This window comes from Phyllostomus discolor, chromosome 6 (genome assembly GCF_004126475.2).
Source record: "Phyllostomus discolor isolate MPI-MPIP mPhyDis1 chromosome 6, mPhyDis1.pri.v3, whole genome shotgun sequence".
Classification (NCBI taxonomy): domain Eukaryota; kingdom Metazoa; phylum Chordata; class Mammalia; order Chiroptera; family Phyllostomidae; genus Phyllostomus; species Phyllostomus discolor.
The window spans coordinates 135,315,686-135,331,668 of record NC_040908.2 but is presented as its reverse complement, the minus strand read 5'-3'; the positions used below and the strand labels follow the sequence as shown (position 1 = coordinate 135,331,668).

Below are 15,983 nucleotides of genomic sequence, written 5' to 3'. Positions count from 1 at the left end.
CCTGGGTGCTCTCCCCCTGTTAAAAACAGATGATAGACAGACAACTGAGCCTGCTACAGGGCCCTAAGAGATTAGGGGAATAGGCATAGAAGTGACTTACGAATTTTCCTACTTCAGACACATACCACCAGAAACCTTGTTTGTGCCCTTCTGAATAATTGCAGAGACAGCCTTCCTAAAACCTAGGAACATCCTACCAGCCTCAGACCCCGTGGGAAATGAGCCCCTGCTTGGCAAATTCCCCCTTCTCCAGGCCTCTCCTTACCTGGCCTCCCATCAGTGTTGTCACGTCCCCTGTGGCAAGGGTCCCCTCCTGATGGCTGTGGCCAGGGAAGAAACAAGACTGACGTGAGGAAGTGGATAAGAACGGGCCATGCCACCCCACCCATCCCAAACCCATGCCCCCGCCTCCATGCTAACTGCTGGGGTCACCCACACCAGGAATGAGAATGGGAACAGTGGGTGGGGCAGCCACAAGCTCACCCCTACTCACCCGGGATCCTGGGCTAGGGCAGGCTCCGGCTCTGCATTGCTCGGGGGCGTGGGAGCCACGGCTGAGAACAGGGGAGTCCTCTTCACTCAAGCTATGTCTCTCTTTTGGGGGCCTCCCACCACCTGTTCCCCACCTGCTAGGAGACCTTTCCCACATCTACACTGGCACCTTCTCAAATCTTTTCTCCCCCTCCCTGGCGACTCTTCAGTAATGGTCTCCCTCTTCCCTCCCACTCTCTGCGCCAGTTCTCTGTAGTTCCCCACCTTGCCCAGCTTGGGACCCACTCCCCTGGCGGTCGCTGGCCTTGTTTTCCTTCTGCGCCCCCTCTCTTGTGACCCTCCCCCTGGCTGTGCCCCTGCCTTGCCTTAAACCGCCTCTTTTTCAACCTTCTCTGTAACCTTCCTAGGGCCTTTCCCCTACGCTCGCCCCCAGCCCGGGCCCCCTTGGTCCGCATCCCTCTCACCTGGAGCCTGCACCTGTAGGGACTCCCCTGCTGGTTCACCGAAGGACAGACGGAGGAAAGTGAGGAGCAGGCAGAGCGCGGGCGCGGGGACGCGCCGGGCCGGGGCCCACATAGGGGCGCACGGGGACTGGGAAGTCTGAGCACAGGCCCGGGGTCCCGAGCGCCTCTCTGGCGTTGGCTGGGTCACACATCTATGCGGTGGCCGTTGTGGGTCTTGTTCTCTTAGCCCAAGCGTTCCCTTGGCCCCTCCTCCCAGGCTCCTGGCTCCTCCCCAAGCTAGAGTGACAGGACTGCCCAGCTTATTACCATAATTTAGGCGCCTGACAAAGGCCCAGCCTTCGCCCTTCCAGTACTGGCTGCCCCTCCCTAGGGGAGGCCGGATTCGGATGGCTCAGCCCTAAGTCTACCCCTGGAGCAAGAAGGCAGCCTGTGCAGCCTCCAACATCCCTGACTCCTCAGAGATCCTGGCATCAGGATTCACACAGGTCATGGTACATGCCTCTCAGTGGTCAGTGGTCAGTAGCAGAACCAGGGCTCGGGACTGCGGTCTTAGTCTGTGCTCCCACTGGCTCCACTGCAGGCTCCTGAGTACCCAAATCCTCACCCTACCCCGGTTTTAGCAGCCAAGGAAATGTTGATTTAATGACAGATGTGCCCCACACGCCCATGCTATTGCTCCCATCAAGGCCAGACTTTGACTCCCACCAAAAAAAATTCCAAAACTTTAGCTTTAATTTTGTGGGCAAGTCACCCTCCCTGTCCAGGAGGAAATTGAAAATGGATATGTGGGCCTGAAAGCCTTGGGATCCTGTGTGTCATTCACGTGTCCAACAAAGTGTTTGGACTCCAGCTAGATGCCAGGCCTCAGAGATGATGATGATGATGATGATGATGATGATGATGTTGGCCCCAGTAGACCTATGAACAGGGAGGGGTATAGATTAGGGATGTGTTCATTCATTCATCCATTCAACTACATTGTTGAGCATCCATTCCTTGCCACACACTGCTCTGGGGGTGGGGTGGCGAACGAAGCACACAGCCATCCCCGGACAGGGGACTGAAGCCATGGGCATAGATGGGAAGGTGAAGAGGAGAAAGCCACGGATGGAGCCTGGTTATGGAACAGGCAAGGGCAGGGTTGTCTAAGAGGAAGCTTGGGAAAAATGTTCATGGTAGAAAAGAATCAGGACTTGAAGCTATCTTTAAAGCAAAGAGAGGAGCTTTTTAAAAAAGATTTTATTTATTTATTTTTAGAGAGGGAAGGGAGGGAGAAAGAGAGAGAGAGAGAGAGAGAGAGAGAGAGAGAGAGAGAGAGAGAGAGAGAGGAACATCAATGTGTGGTTGCTGGGGGCCGTGGCCTGCAACTCAGGCATGTGCCCTGACTGGGAATCAAACCTGCAACACTTTGGCTCGCAGCCCGTGCTCAGTCCACTGAGCTACACCAGCCAGGCTGAGGGAAGCATTTTAAGAGGGAGCACTGGGGGGAGGCAGTCGAAGAAGCACTGGGGTGCTATACTGGTAGACAACATTCCCTCTTGTAAGGGCATTTGCCACTCTGCCTGGGTTCTAAACATGGCTATATGACATAGCAATGGTATGTACATAATCTGCAAAGTAAATTACAGAGAAATATATTTTGTGTGTCTTTCCTGGACCTTTGAAGACCCCACAGTTCTTTCCCTTTTATTTCTGATGTAACTAGTTAATACTAAGGTGCGATCATGGATAATATTTTAAGATTCTTCTCCAAGAGAGATTCACATCTTAAACTAGGCAATACCGTAACCCAAATAAAAAGTCTGATGGCAAAACGTCCGCTACTGGGCGGTAATGTAAAGGAAGGAATCTTTAGGTGTCCCCAACGCTACAGTTGTGAGTGGTTCACTGGTGGGGCCTGCTGCCCACCTCGTGCTCCTTTCCCCCAGCGTGGTGCACACAGGTCAGGCTCCCACCCTCCACTGAGTCCAGACACAAGCTGGACTCAAGGTCCCCTCACACCTGTTTTATTACCCCTTTCCTGGCTGCCTGCTTCCTCTCAGTCCTCACCAGGCTTGGTCATCACTGTCTTCGTACCCAGCACTAGACCTGGAGTTGTGCAAACTTTGGTTGAATTGAATCACATGAACCAGGCGGAGTCTCGGGCCTGGGTGGAGGTCAGCTGTAAGTCCAGCCGTCATCGCTAGGCTCTTCCATGCTTCAGGGAATGTGAGTGCATGTGTAGGTGTGTTTGGAGGGAGTGGGCTAGGGGAGGTGGGAGGGAAAGGTGGTTGAGGAGAGGTACTCCCATCCACCTGTTCTGGCCTCTGTGGGCCATGGTAATACCCAGCTCCCAGGAATTCACAGATCGAAGATTTCTTCCTAGTGGGAAAAGCCTATGAAGGAGGCCATTACAGAGTGCAAGCTGAGTGTGGCAAGGGGTGACAGACTGCCTCATGAGGGCAAATGGGCCTCTATTTGTGCATCCAGACAACACTGACTAGATTACCCCCACCCCTACCCACCTATGTGCGAGGCTCAGGACCTCTGCAGTCTGGGCCCCACAAAAAGATGTCCCAAACCGCTTCCGCAGCCTCCAGAGATCCTCTCCGTCACCTGCGTGTGTTTGAGGATCAGCCCGAGAGGACTGGATTAGCGCCAGCCACCCACCTTCACCACCACAAACACACACTGCAAGCCCTTCGCTCCAGGGCGCATCAGTGAGAAGCGAGTAAGTTCAGGACCAGTGTCTGGGGCCTCCCCAAGGCCCACCCCGCAGCCCTGCCCCCGCCCCGCCCCGCCTCCTCCCAGCCAGGCCCCGCCTCCACCGCTCGCGGCCCTGCGGGCCGAGGTAGCCCACAGCCAGGCACCCGAAGAAGCGAGTAGTGTGGCGACGCGGCGCGATCGCGATCTGGCCCAGCCATGGACCGGAAGGTAGCCCGAGAATTTCGGCACAAGGTCAGAGCTGCCTGGGGCTTCCTTTTCCAGTGGGACCTGAGGGCTCTGGGGCGGCTGGGACCCCCGTGGTTATTTGATTGCCCGTAGGAATCCCCAGTAAAATGAGAAAGGTGCACTGTGACTCCAGCTGTAGTAACTACTAAAATGATCTGAAGGTAGCCTTTCTCCTCCTGCCCCCCAGGGGCTGGGACTTCCTCCGAGTTGGAATTTCTTTCAGCCTTGGCCTGAGCCGGACACTTCTCTGAGATGGGCCATTGTGGGCAGATCCCCCAGCTCCTCCTAGTGGCCCCGGCTCACCTGGAGCAGGTGGCAAGGGTTCAGGCAGAGTCTGAGAGGTGGGGGAACCTGCATGTCTCTGTCTTCTGACCTCAGAACACTTCAGGGAGTCCCCCCTCCCTTCCCTGCTTAAGGGCATTTCCTAGGTTCCCAAGAAGAGAAGGGAAGCAGTTGAGGAACTGGTGCTGGCCAGGGTCGTGCGGGGTGGGGGGTGGGGTGGGAGGTGGACAGTGGGAAGAAGGGAGGAGGTCCAGAGACTCAGCAGACCCTTTTGGCTGAGCCACGTCTCCCCTGGTGGGTCCCACCGAGGGGCCTCATTGGTGGTCGGGAACCCAGGCGATCACTGACAGCTGCTGGATTTCACCAGGGAATTTCCAGAACAGTGTTGAGAGCCGTGCAAGAGCCACTGAGGCCCTGAGACCGGAGAGGACTGTTCAGGAGACCCAGGGGACCTCCCCACCAGGCCTTAGGATGCCTCAGAGCCCATGGGTGAAGCCAGGGGTGCCTGGAGCTACTCACAGGCCCTGGCAACTGAGGGCCTGGCAACCGTGGGCCCTGTAGCCCTCCCAGATCCCACAGGGGCAGTGCCTTTACACCAAGCAACCCCCTTCCCAAGCCTGAGCGGGGCAGAGCTCTCTCCCCACAGAGAGGCCCAGGAGGCCTCAAGGAGCCCAGGGAAGGGGCCACAAGGGCGAAGGGCCAGGAGCTGGGGTCAATCGTTCATTGAGTAAACATGTTCTGAGTATCTGTTCTGTGCCAGACCCGGTCTCTGCCCTCAAACTGTTAGTCGTGTTCAGGGGGAGGTGGACCCCACACTAGTAACTACCCACCGCTGGCTGTTGAGTGTTGTAATCAAGGTTTGCCTGGGGCACAGAGGGGGCCGCTCATACCGGCAGAAGCCTCCTGAAAGTGAGGGTTGTGCACCCAGGGGTGGGAGATAGCTGGGGGCAGGCTAATAGCTAAGGGGGTGCAAAGCAGTGTTCACCGGCCTACCCTCTTGCGCAGGGATGTGAGAGGAGAAACTTCAGCAGCCGTGACATTTGGTGAGTGTAGATTTCAGACAACCCACTCGGGAGGAGCACAACCTCCCGCCCCCCACCCCAAGGCTCGGGCTTGAATTTCACTTTCCTGCCCCTGGGCGGAAAGCAAGGTGGGGTCCTCTTTTGCCTTCCCCCAAGGTAGGGTAGAGTCTTTGCCTCTTTTGAGAGAATTGCTTCTGGAGGTCCCGCTGTGTCTGCCTCAGCCCCTAGGTCAGCCCCTGTTCCTCTTCGTCAGGCCCCACAGGCTCCAAAGGGCCTCAGGCCTCTGTGTTTCCACTGCCCTGCTCTTCCTCCTCACAAGTCATTACCTATTAATGCCCCTGCGTGTGCAGGCGGGGCGGGCGCCATACTGGGCAAGGCCTGGGCTGGACTTTGTGCCCTGCAGCTTGGGAGGCTGCGGCAGCCTTCCCCTCCCAGGCTGGAGATCGTCTAGGAGCTGGAGAGAAAGGTGGAAGTGGCCGAAGATAACGTGGGGGCACACAGCCTCAGCGGGTGAAATCTGCTACTAGCTGTTGATTGCTTTCTGCATGTCCCCTCCTTGGCGTTTCACAGCAAATAGACCCTTTGGGGATGAATGATGTGTGATCTAAATCCATAGGGCATCAAAGGTGGTATGTTGTCATGGAAAGTGCTGTGTTTCCTCGAGCCAACTATTAACCTCTCTGTGCCTCGGTTTCTAAATGAGGCTATAACAATAATATTCACCTAGTAAAGTTACTACGTGGGCTGGATGGGAGCATAGATCGAACCTGGCACTTAGCAAGTCCTCAGCAAATGTCCATTGCTGTTGTCTAGCATCTGGGGGAACGCAGAACTAGCGTCAAATCTCAGCCCTGGCAACGCACTGCCAGAGAGACCTTGAGCAAGCCACATACTCACTCCACGTGTCCATTTCCTCGGTTGGAGGTGAGGGTCCCCGTGCTCACCTGAAAGGACAGGACATGCGCACCGGGAACCGAAGCACTGGCTGCTCTGGGCACATAGTAACTGTTCGGTAAAAGGCCACACTGTCCCCACGGATGGCTTCAGAGCAATAGGAGTCTGCTCCTCTGGGCTTATGCAGGTTCCCGAGGCCACCAGCAGCACTTAGGTAGGTGGCCGTCCTGGTCACAGCTTTGGGCCAGGCAGAAGGGCAGAAAAGACTAAGGCTTCGCCCCCGGAGAACAAGCTTCCAAAGAGAAGGCTGCCGCTCTGCTCACTCACCCGCACGGCGCAGGAACTTGGTTACTCATTTGCTCAAAAAGAATTTACTGCCTGTGGGTATCGGTAGTGTACTCTGCCCCAGGCCAAGCATCAGGGGGTGGGGTAGGATACATAAAAAGGTCAGAAAGAGCCCCTGCCTTCCAGGGATTTCCTACTCATTTGTGCATTTGTGCATGCGATACATATTGCCTGGGCTCGTAACATAGGCCAGACAGCAGTTTAATCACTGAGTAACAAAACAAAGTTGGTGCCCTCCTACAGAGCACACTCTAGTAGGGAAGACAGACACTTAACCAGGAAACCAACGAAAGTATGGTGTGATGCCAAGTAGCGATGGGTGCTATGAAAAATATAAGCTGGGGTGAGGGGATAGAGAGTGATGACGTGGTACTCTCTCCATAGGGTAGTGAGGAAGACCTCGCTGAAGAGGTGATATTTAAGCAGAGGCCTGGAAGAAGTAAGGGAAAGAGCCTTGGGGATATATGTGGAACAGCATTTTAGGAAAGGGAACAGCAAGTGCAAAGGCCCTGAGGCAACAGGTGCTTGTCTTCTCTTGGAAGGACAGGTACCATGGTGTTTCTGAGGGGAATTTTGACAGAAATTCAGAGAGTGGTGTGAGATGGAGCAGGGGGTGGTAAGGTAGGCCATGGCCAAGACTTTGGTATTTTTTTTAAGTGTGTTGAGGTGCCAGCAGGGAAGTGACATGACTGACTTACACCTGAAAGGAATTGCTCTGACTGCTGATAGAGAACAGAATGAGAGGGCCAAGAGGGGAATCCAGTCAGGAGGCTGCTACAGTAAGTAGCCCAGGCCAGAGGCAGGGGCTTGGACTAGGGAGGGGAGTGGTCAGACCCAGGACACCTGATGGGCTTTACGGAGGGGTTGGCTGTGGGTGTGGAGAGAGAGGCATCAAGGGTGAGTCTGCATTTCAGGAGAAGAATCAGGTTGTCGAACTGATTTTCACCGGGGGCCACATCAGCCTGGCAGTTGCCTCCAAAGGGCCAAGATAATTTTAGGACTGTATCAATGCAGCCACTCCTGAACTGTGAAGGAATTGAAATTACGGTCGGCCCTTTGAAGGCAACAGTGAGGCTGATGTGGCCCCTGGTGAAAACGAGTTTGACACCCCTGCCTTAGGGAGACAGTACAGATGGAGAGAAGACCTAGGACAGAGCTCGGGACCCCCCTACCTTTAGAGGAGAAGAAACAGCAAATAAGACAGGAGAACCAGGAACAGGGAGTGTAGTCAGCTGTGCCAAGTGCTGGGTCAGATGCTACCAACTAGTTGGCAAAAAAAAAACCCCGAGTCTTTTGAAAAGATGAAGGATAATAAAAAAAGAGACAAGTAAACCCAGTACCATCCGGGATGCAAGCCGGGAAGGCCTGGGGGAAATGTGCCTGGACCCACTCATCCCACCAGCATTTAGGGAGGGCCACTCTCTGCCAGCGGCTGGGAATATGGAATTCGTATCGTTTATTCTTCCTTAGTTTTATTTAACAAATACTTAGAACTTACTATTTGTCAGGCACTGTTCTAAACATTTACAACGAAGGCGAGGGCAGGGAGGGTCCCCAGCATAGGGGACAGCCATGGCCTGGACAGGACCTGCAGCCTCAAGTAGGAGGAACCTGCCTTAAGGGGATCCAGCATGGTGGCAGCCCAGAATCAGAAGCCATTCCCTTTCTCCTCACCGCATCACCACCCACTGCCGAACGCAGCGGGAAGCCAAGGGCAGGGAGCTTGGGCAAAGCTTCCTGGGACGCAGAGCAGGGTGGCGAAGGCTGGAGAGGGGGTCTGGAGATTCAGCACACATTTAGGAGCCCTGAGCACTGTCCTAAGTACCTTACCTGCATTCACTCACCTAATCCCCACCACGGCCCAAGGTCAAGTGGAACAATATGCATTATTTAATTTGTTCTTGCTCACTTTCTCCCTCTTTGGCTGGGTGCATACATAGACTTGAATTTGCATGAGCTAAAGGGTGTATGCTTCCCCCGTGTGGCTGTCCTGAAGGGCCAGACCATACAGAGGAATGCTGGGAGGTGAGGCTGCTGAGGGCCAAGGTCAAACCCAGAATTTGCCTTTCGTGCCCCAGACAAGGGGCCCAATCCCTGCCTTCTCCCTGCCATAAAGACCTATAGCACAGAATCAGTAGGGCATCAGCCAGAGAATGCTCTTGTAAGTTGGAGGGGACCAGACACAAGGTCAGACACAAGGTCAGTGGGGATGGGGGGACTGATGCAATAAAGAGATCCCCTCAACAGTAACTTGTAGATGGTGGGCTTCTTCAGGATTTCTGTGCCCGTGATTGAGAGGGAATCTGAGAAAAGGAAAGGCTTCCTAAACCTGGTTGGAGAGAGAAGACAGGGTGTCTTACACATAGGTGCCCAGTAAGTGTGTGTTAGACATGTCTATCTGGTAAGTGAATAGCATGTGGTGTTTTGAAAAAGTGCAGAGGTTTTGGAGCCAGCGGGCATAGGGTGAAGTCTGAGCTCTGACACTTCCCTGAGCCTCTATTTTCTCATCTGTGAAATGGGGGTGATATTGTTCAGTCACCTCAGAGGGTTGTTGGTGGGTCAAAGACAATACCCGTGAACTTCCTCAGACGTGGCGGGCAGTCGGTAAATAGAATCTGTCCTGAGTAAGGGAGCCGGTCAAGCACAGACTCAGTCTGGAAGCCTGGTGAGCAGGCTCCAGGTTGCATAAGACCAGGAGAGACTCTGGGGCTTGCACTCACCTTACATGAAGGCAGCGTTCACAGGGGAGGAGGGAGGACAGTCCCTCTTGTGGGAGTCTGGGACTTATTCTTTCATGAAGAGCTGAAACTCAGCTAAGAGGAGGAAGATCCAGGAGGCTGCGGCAGGTGTGTGCTGAGGAGCGATGGGGGGCGGTGGGTCTCCCAGGACTGGCCGGGGGGTTGGAAGGGAGGCTCCAGACTAGAGCAGCTAGAATTCATTTGTCACTCGGCAGACACCACTGAGCGCTGTGCGCCTGTGCCCCTGAGGTTGGGGCTTTACCTGCATCTGAGCACAAGGTATGGGGAGAAGCCACAAAGCGTCCCAGAGCAGGTGCTCTGAAGTCGATGGAGGGACTGCTGCTGGGTGGGGGGGATCCTCCTGGTGACTTTGCTAGAACTGAGACTCCAGGAGGTGGGGGGGTGGGTACCACACAAGGTTTTAAAACTTATTTTAAGAGTGAGACTTGCGTTATGGCAGTGACATTGCATTATGGTCAGGCCTCTGGAGATAGGTCTGTCTCGCTCAGCTGTCTGAGGTGTGAGCGTGTGGCTTCCCCGGTGGTCTGAAAACAAAGCAGAGACTGTCCAGAGGGGAAGTGACACAACCTTCATTTTGATTTGTCACTTAGATTTGTATTTAAAGAGCATCCCACACAAACCAGATATGTTTTCCCAGCTGTTGTGATATATAGATGACTTCCTGAATGGGCACGTTGAAATTATCGAGGTACATGGAGCATTCTGAGTCAGGACGAGGAGGTTCCAATGTGCTGGAGGCAGGGTCTGTTCCGCTGCAGCCTCAGTCCCACTTGGGAGAGGTGGAGATGACCCTGGAGAAGCAGGTGAGGGCAAAGCTCAAGACCAGGACTTGAGTGACCTGACTGGTAAGAGTGAGGGGATGTCAGACTAAAGAGCTGAACTTGGCAGCTGCCTCGGGAGACTGGTAGGATGTGATTTCGGGCGGGAGAAGAGGGTGCCCTGGATGCAGTAGTCAGTGCTGGAGGGCTGCCTGCAGAACCGGGACCCCGGGACCCCCAAGAACAGGCTCTTTTCCACAAAGACCAGCTGATCTGTGTTTGGCTGGGAAGGCAGAAACACAGAATCATAGACTGTAACATTGGAAATTGCTTTTGTCCCCTGCTCCCACTTTCCACCCAGTGCACAAGCGCTGCCTGCCGAGGACAGAGGGAGGCATTTCTGCAAGGAGGGGCGGGAGAGAGCATCCGCCGGAAGGCCTCAGCCAACAGAATTCTCTCTCCTGTCCTTTTCCTCATGCGCCCCCACAGCGGGAGTTGGGCTGGAAGCCCTTTGGTCAGAGCGTCCTCACTGCAGCCAGAGCAGATGGGATTTCGATGCTCCCCTTGGAGAGCAGAGCGTCCATGGTTCAATCTTTCAGAGGTTTCCCACTCATTATGAACCAAGCCAAAAGGGTTTTCTTGCCAGGGCAGAGGAAAGAGATGGGGGTTTGAGATAAGGAAGGACTTCTTGAGAGCAAAGGGCTTGAAGTTTTGGCCTAAACAGGCCCTGGAGCTTTTCTACAGTGGGAAGTGCTGCATCAGGAACAGTGGAATCACAGAGCCCAAGGTTCAAACCTTAGCTCTGTCTCATTCACCGGGGTTGGGGGCGGGGGGGCTTCAGTAGGTTGGTTTGACCTCTCTGATCTTCAGTTTCCTCATCTGCAAAATGATGTGAGATATCGGCCTCGTACAGCTTATGAGATAAATAAGTGGAAGCAGGCCAAGAAAATCTTCCAGTGCCATCCCATGGGGACGCTGCAAACATGATGTCCCTTCTCCCATTCCCCCAAGAGCATTCCCCCAACAGAATTCCCATGCTTCCCTTCCTCCCATTCCCCCAAGAGCAGGAGGATGGACAAACCTGTTCGGTGTTGGTTTGTGGACCCTTTGCCATGTGTTAGGCACAAGGCATTTACAACAGATGGACCTCATCTTGCCCTCATGGGGTTTTCCGCCTGTTGAAGGAAGTAAACCAATTCACACAAGAAGCAAGCCTTGAATTATAAACTGTGACTGCTGTAATGAAGGAACTGGAACATTTCTGGGGGCTGGCATGGATTCTGGGTGGGTAGGCGAGCAGGAAGAGCTTCCTGGGAAGGAGGCCAGCTGTGCAGGGAGAAGGGAAGCAACCCAGGCAGAGGGAACCGCATGTGCCAAGGCCTGAGGCTGGAGCAAGTATGGCCTGTAGCAGGCACTGATCAGAGGCCCTGTAGTCAGGAGGGGTGGCAGGAGGTGAAGTTGGCCTCTGATAAATCTAGGTAAAGATTTCAGATTTGGATTTTAAGCACAATGGGAAACTATTAAACAAGCAAGTGATATGATGTGATTTATAAAGGTAATTCTGGCCCCTGACCCCAGGGGAGTTCAGAATTTTTCTCTGCTCAGACTCATCCACCACAGCAGAACGTGGCAACCCAGGCCTGTTTCACAGGGTCTCCCACCCCTTTTGTGCAGGCCCAGGCAGAGCAGGAGAGAGAGCCCAGGCTGTGTCCTCGGGAGGTGCCCACTGATGTGGTGTGTGCAAGAGCCCAGGCTACTGCCCTGAGACTTGGTACCACCTACCCGAGCAGATGGGAATGCTTCCATCCCCATCTTCCAGCTGACCAGGAGTGCCTGGCCTGGAGGAGGTAGGCAGTGAAATAGGTGAAAGCAGGGATGCTCTCGTTGAGCAGGTGGGGTGAACTTCAGTAGCAGCTGTAGCCCAGCTGTGACACAGTGGAGGGCAATCCTCCCAGGCCATTCTCGCCTTCACTGAAATGCTCACCTCACTTCAGAGGGAAGGAGGTACTGCCAGAGGCCAGAAATCTGCATTCTGTACCCCCTGCTCGGGCCAGAAACCCCCAGGGTTGGGCCTAGTATGTTGGGACAGACAGACTACCCCAGAACCCCTGAGATGCCCATAGAAAGAAGCAGAGCTGCTCTGGCCCTTCTCTGAGGACCAGTCTGGCGGGAGCTTCCAGCTTCCAGCAGCAGCTTCTCTCCTGGGGAGCTGAGGCATTGGGCCAAGAGATTGGGCTTGGAGGCTGCAGGAGGGGGGAACCCGGTGATCCCTCAGGTCTCTGACCTTGCCCTCTCACTCAGTCTGGGGCTGAAGAGGAGCCCAAGGATCTAGTGCATGGAGTTGCACTAAACTGTCTCAGGGAGTGGAATTCGAGGCTCCTGGTCCACCAGCTCCCCTGGGACTGAGGTGCTAATGAAACAGCTCCTGACCCTGACCTTGGAGTCCCAGTCATTGACGTCAGCAAAGATGAAATAATGTAACCTGACTCTTCCCCTGCAGGGGGTGGGGGCACATTCAGGGACCTGGAGAGGGGAAGGAGTGGCCAGGAGTCAGGGCTAACCAAGCTTAGGCCAGGAAGGGACAGGGTGGAGTTGCCCCTGGCACTGGTGACACAGAAGAACTTGGCGGTGGGCGCTTCCGGCGGGTGGGATGTGCTACCTGAGCGAGTGGCCCAAATCCTTCCTGAAAGCCGTTATCCAGCACTACAGCCACCGTCAGGTAAGACCAGGGGCTGACACTGTTGCTGACCCCTGGGCACTGAGCAGCAGCACTGCTATCATGGGGTGCATCTCTGTCATATGTGTGCGTCACATATGACAGAGATGCCATATGTGTGGGTACCCCCCTGGGAGAGGCTCAGCCCGCCATATCGGGACGTGGGCAGGTGCCCCTGTGGCCCTGCATGGGTGGTTTTCACAGGTATGATGTGTTGGTGGCAGAGGCCCAGCCCGGCCTGGGGCTTTCTTCCTCTCCGCACAGCCCAGCTCAGAGGAGACACTGAGGAGGGCCCCAGCGGGGGTCTCCTCCCCCGCCCTGCGATGTGTTATGGGGGTGCTGGGCCTGGAGCTGTAATTCTGCTCTTGGGTTTTCCAGGTGGATTTTCTGATAGAAAATGACGCAGAGAAGGACTATCTCTACGATGTGCTGCGGATGTACCACCAGTAAGTGCGCTGAGTCTACCGCTGTGGACCGCCCGGGTCCCTCTGTCTGCAGGCAGCCCTGGGACGGGTTGTCCTGAGACAGGAGGACTTCCCCTCCCATCCTGCAGAGCTTGGGTGGCGGGGCAGACGCGCAGGCTCCTGGGAACCAAACGGATACGCCATTCATTTGTCTCGGCAAATACTTACACACTCTGCACACGCCTCTGTGCTAGGGGCTGGGCATACCTGCGAGCATGACCGACTGGCCACTGCCCTCAGGTTGCTCGCACTCTGATCGGGGAGGCTGTCAAGTAGTCAGAGAGGCTCTTAACAGAGCGTGACTGCTGGGTAGGACAGGAAGGGCCGCTGGCCCCAGAACCAGCGTCAGGTGTCTCTCATCACCCCCCTGCGTTCTGATCTGTCCAGCGTACATTTGTGAGCTCCCGCCACTCGCTGAGCGCCACGCAGACTCTGGTAACGAACAAGATCTACTTTCTTTCTGCAACTAACTCGTGGCCTAGGGAGGGGAGACGGACAGACAGTGCAAGCACAAAAACTCTAATATAAGTTACGGTAAAATAGCCTCTAGATATACATAAAGGGATGTGAAGAAAGGAGTTTTCATTTCTAACCATGGGGAAAGGACCAAAAGGGCACGAGCTAGGGTTTGAAGGGTAAGAAGGACGTGACAGGTGGCGACATCAGGGAAGGACAGTCTGGAAGGAAGGGTCAACATTAGCAGGCATGAGCTGAAGTCATGAAAACTCAGGTGCGACTGGGAAGCGACCAGAAATCTGGGGGAGTAGAGCTTGGGGCTCCCGACAACCACAGACAGCCACCAGCTGGAGCAGGTCCATGGAGACAGGTCATGGAGGCCCTGAGCCTGCCAGGAGGATGGGTCACGACCTCTGGGCAGTGGGGAACCACGGAAGGTTTTGAGAAGAGAAGTAACTGGCATTTGGCAAGGATTAGATGAGAGTGCGCAAGTTGGCAGGCCGCTGGGCAGATGCAGGCCGGAGACACCAGGGGCCTGGACAGTGCGAGGAGGAGGCCTGTGGGAGATGGCATGAGTTTAGCTGAAGGTCAGAGGTGGCAGAACGGGGATGATAGGGGTCACCCCCGTCTCACATGAGGTTTCCTGACAAGGCAGAGTCAAGTTTGAATCCTGATTCAGTTTCGTTGGCAAAATGGGTTAATAATCCCTACCTCGCCAGTTTCCTCGTGCTACTCACATGAGAGAACAAAGCTCCTCTGAGACTCCTGGCCTGGAGCTCGGGGCTCTGGGCCTTTCGGGAGAGTGCTCCTCAGGTCCAAGGCCTGGGCCCAGTGGGTGGGGGGCCCAGCCCAGCACTGCTTTCTCTGGGAATCCTTGGGTCTCAGAGCTCACGGTCATGGGTGAGGCTCCAGGTGTCCCCATGTCTCTGCAGGACCATGGACGTGGCTGTGCTCGTGGGAGACCTGAAGCTGGTCATCAATGAGCCCAGCCGCCTGCCGCTGTTTGACGCCATCCGACCTCTGATCCCGCTGAAGCACCAGGTGGAGTACGACCAGCTGACACCCCGGCGCTCCAGGTGCGGAGGGGGCCACCAGGCTGGAGGTGGGGATGGGAGAGGTCACCCTGGGCTGTGCAGGGTCACTCGCGAGTGGATGGGCAGCTTGGGCAATCAGGCGGAGCTGGGGCATCTTGGACGGCAGGAAGCTGAAGGAGGTGCGTCTGGACCGCACGAACCCCGAAGGCCTCGGCCTCAGCGTGCGTGGCGGCCTGGAGTTCGGCTGCGGGCTCTTCATCTCCCACCTCATCAAAGGCGGTCAGGCAGACAGCGTGGGGCTCCAGGTGAGCGTGCGGACTCCTCGGGTTTCCCGCCTCCCCCTCCCTCACTCACTGGGCTGTGAGTGGCCACCTCACCGTTGAGACTTTGGGAGGGGGAGAGGCTGACGCATCCTGCTAGGTTTTCCTCAGGCCCGTAGAAACCAGGCGCCGGCGATTGCCCGTTTTCTTGAGTTAGGTTGGGAACGTGGCTCCCACCTCCCCTCCTTCCTGGTTATGTCCCGACACCTGAAGCTTTGGACAGGTAGCCTTGTCCTGGAAGGTGAAAGGAAATCCTGGTATAGCATCCAGACTGTCCCGGCTTCGCTCTTCATTGGCTGTGTGACTTCGGGGAAAACATTTCACCTCCTGCCTCAGTTTCCTCATCTGTAAAGTGGGGGTGCGATGATACCATCTGCCTCATCATGTTGTTATGAGGAGTAAATGAATTCATATTACAAAATATTCATAACAGGGCCTGGAACATAAGTGCTCTGTGTTTGTGAGGGGAGCGGAGAGGGAGCTTGACCAAACACCTAGAACGTGCGGGGTAACGTGCTCACTCACCACCAGTCCTTGTTCTATTCCCTGGCTGTGACATCCCCAGTTTACAGAGCTGGCAGAGGCTCAGCGTCTTGACCACAGACACAGCCAGCAAGTGGCAGAGTCAGGATTTGAACCCAGGTCTCCCGACTGCCAAGCCCAGGGACCTCTCTTCGGCACCCCAGACGCCCCTCCCCTGGGGCCCCCACACCTCAGTGCCTGGAGAGCAGAGGTGGGCAGACCTCCTGGTCTCCCTGCGGCTGGAGCCCAGAGCTGTGTTTTCCTATGTCCAGATGAAAAGGCCCTCCTGCCCCCTCTCAGAGCTTCTAGCATGTTCGCTATCGACATCTCAATCTGGGCTGCCAAGTGGGGGCTTCAGGGGCTTGAAGGCAAAAGGTACAAGACACCGTGGAGTGGGAGGTGGAAGCCGGGAGCTGACAGACATCGCTTTGTTCTAAATCCCTGTCTCACGGCTCGCCGGGACGGCTGAAATTTCAGCCGCTTCATTATTCCTCTCCGGCGAGGCACATTTTCCAGCCCAGAAA

The 15,983-nt window shown here is 55.4% G+C and overlaps 2 protein-coding genes across 3 annotated transcripts in view; one reads left to right on the top strand and one right to left on the bottom strand.

Moving 5' to 3' along the window:
- The window catches only part of OTOG (otogelin), a 72,719-nt gene extending 71,567 nt beyond the window's left edge, over positions 1-1,152 (bottom strand). The window contains exons 1-3 of the mRNA XM_036029998.1: positions 957-1,152; positions 494-554; positions 266-320 (exon numbers count right to left, since the gene is read on the bottom strand). Of these exons, the coding sequence (XP_035885891.1) occupies positions 266-320; positions 494-554; positions 957-1,068 (228 nt within the window). The 5' untranslated portion in view covers positions 1,069-1,152. The remainder of the gene's footprint in view (positions 1-265; positions 321-493; positions 555-956) is intronic.
- A 2,616-nt stretch (positions 1,153-3,768) lies between these two features.
- The window catches only part of USH1C (USH1 protein network component harmonin), a 46,089-nt gene continuing 33,874 nt past the window's right edge, over positions 3,769-15,983 (top strand). For both annotated transcript variants that reach the window (XM_036029105.1, XM_028516026.2), the window contains exons 1-4: positions 3,769-3,893; positions 13,042-13,109; positions 14,516-14,659; positions 14,784-14,922. In XM_036029105.1, coding sequence (XP_035884998.1) covers positions 3,858-3,893; positions 13,042-13,109; positions 14,516-14,659; positions 14,784-14,922 — 387 coding nt within the window. In that variant the 5' untranslated portion in view covers positions 3,769-3,857. The remainder of the gene's footprint in view (positions 3,894-13,041; positions 13,110-14,515; positions 14,660-14,783; positions 14,923-15,983) is intronic.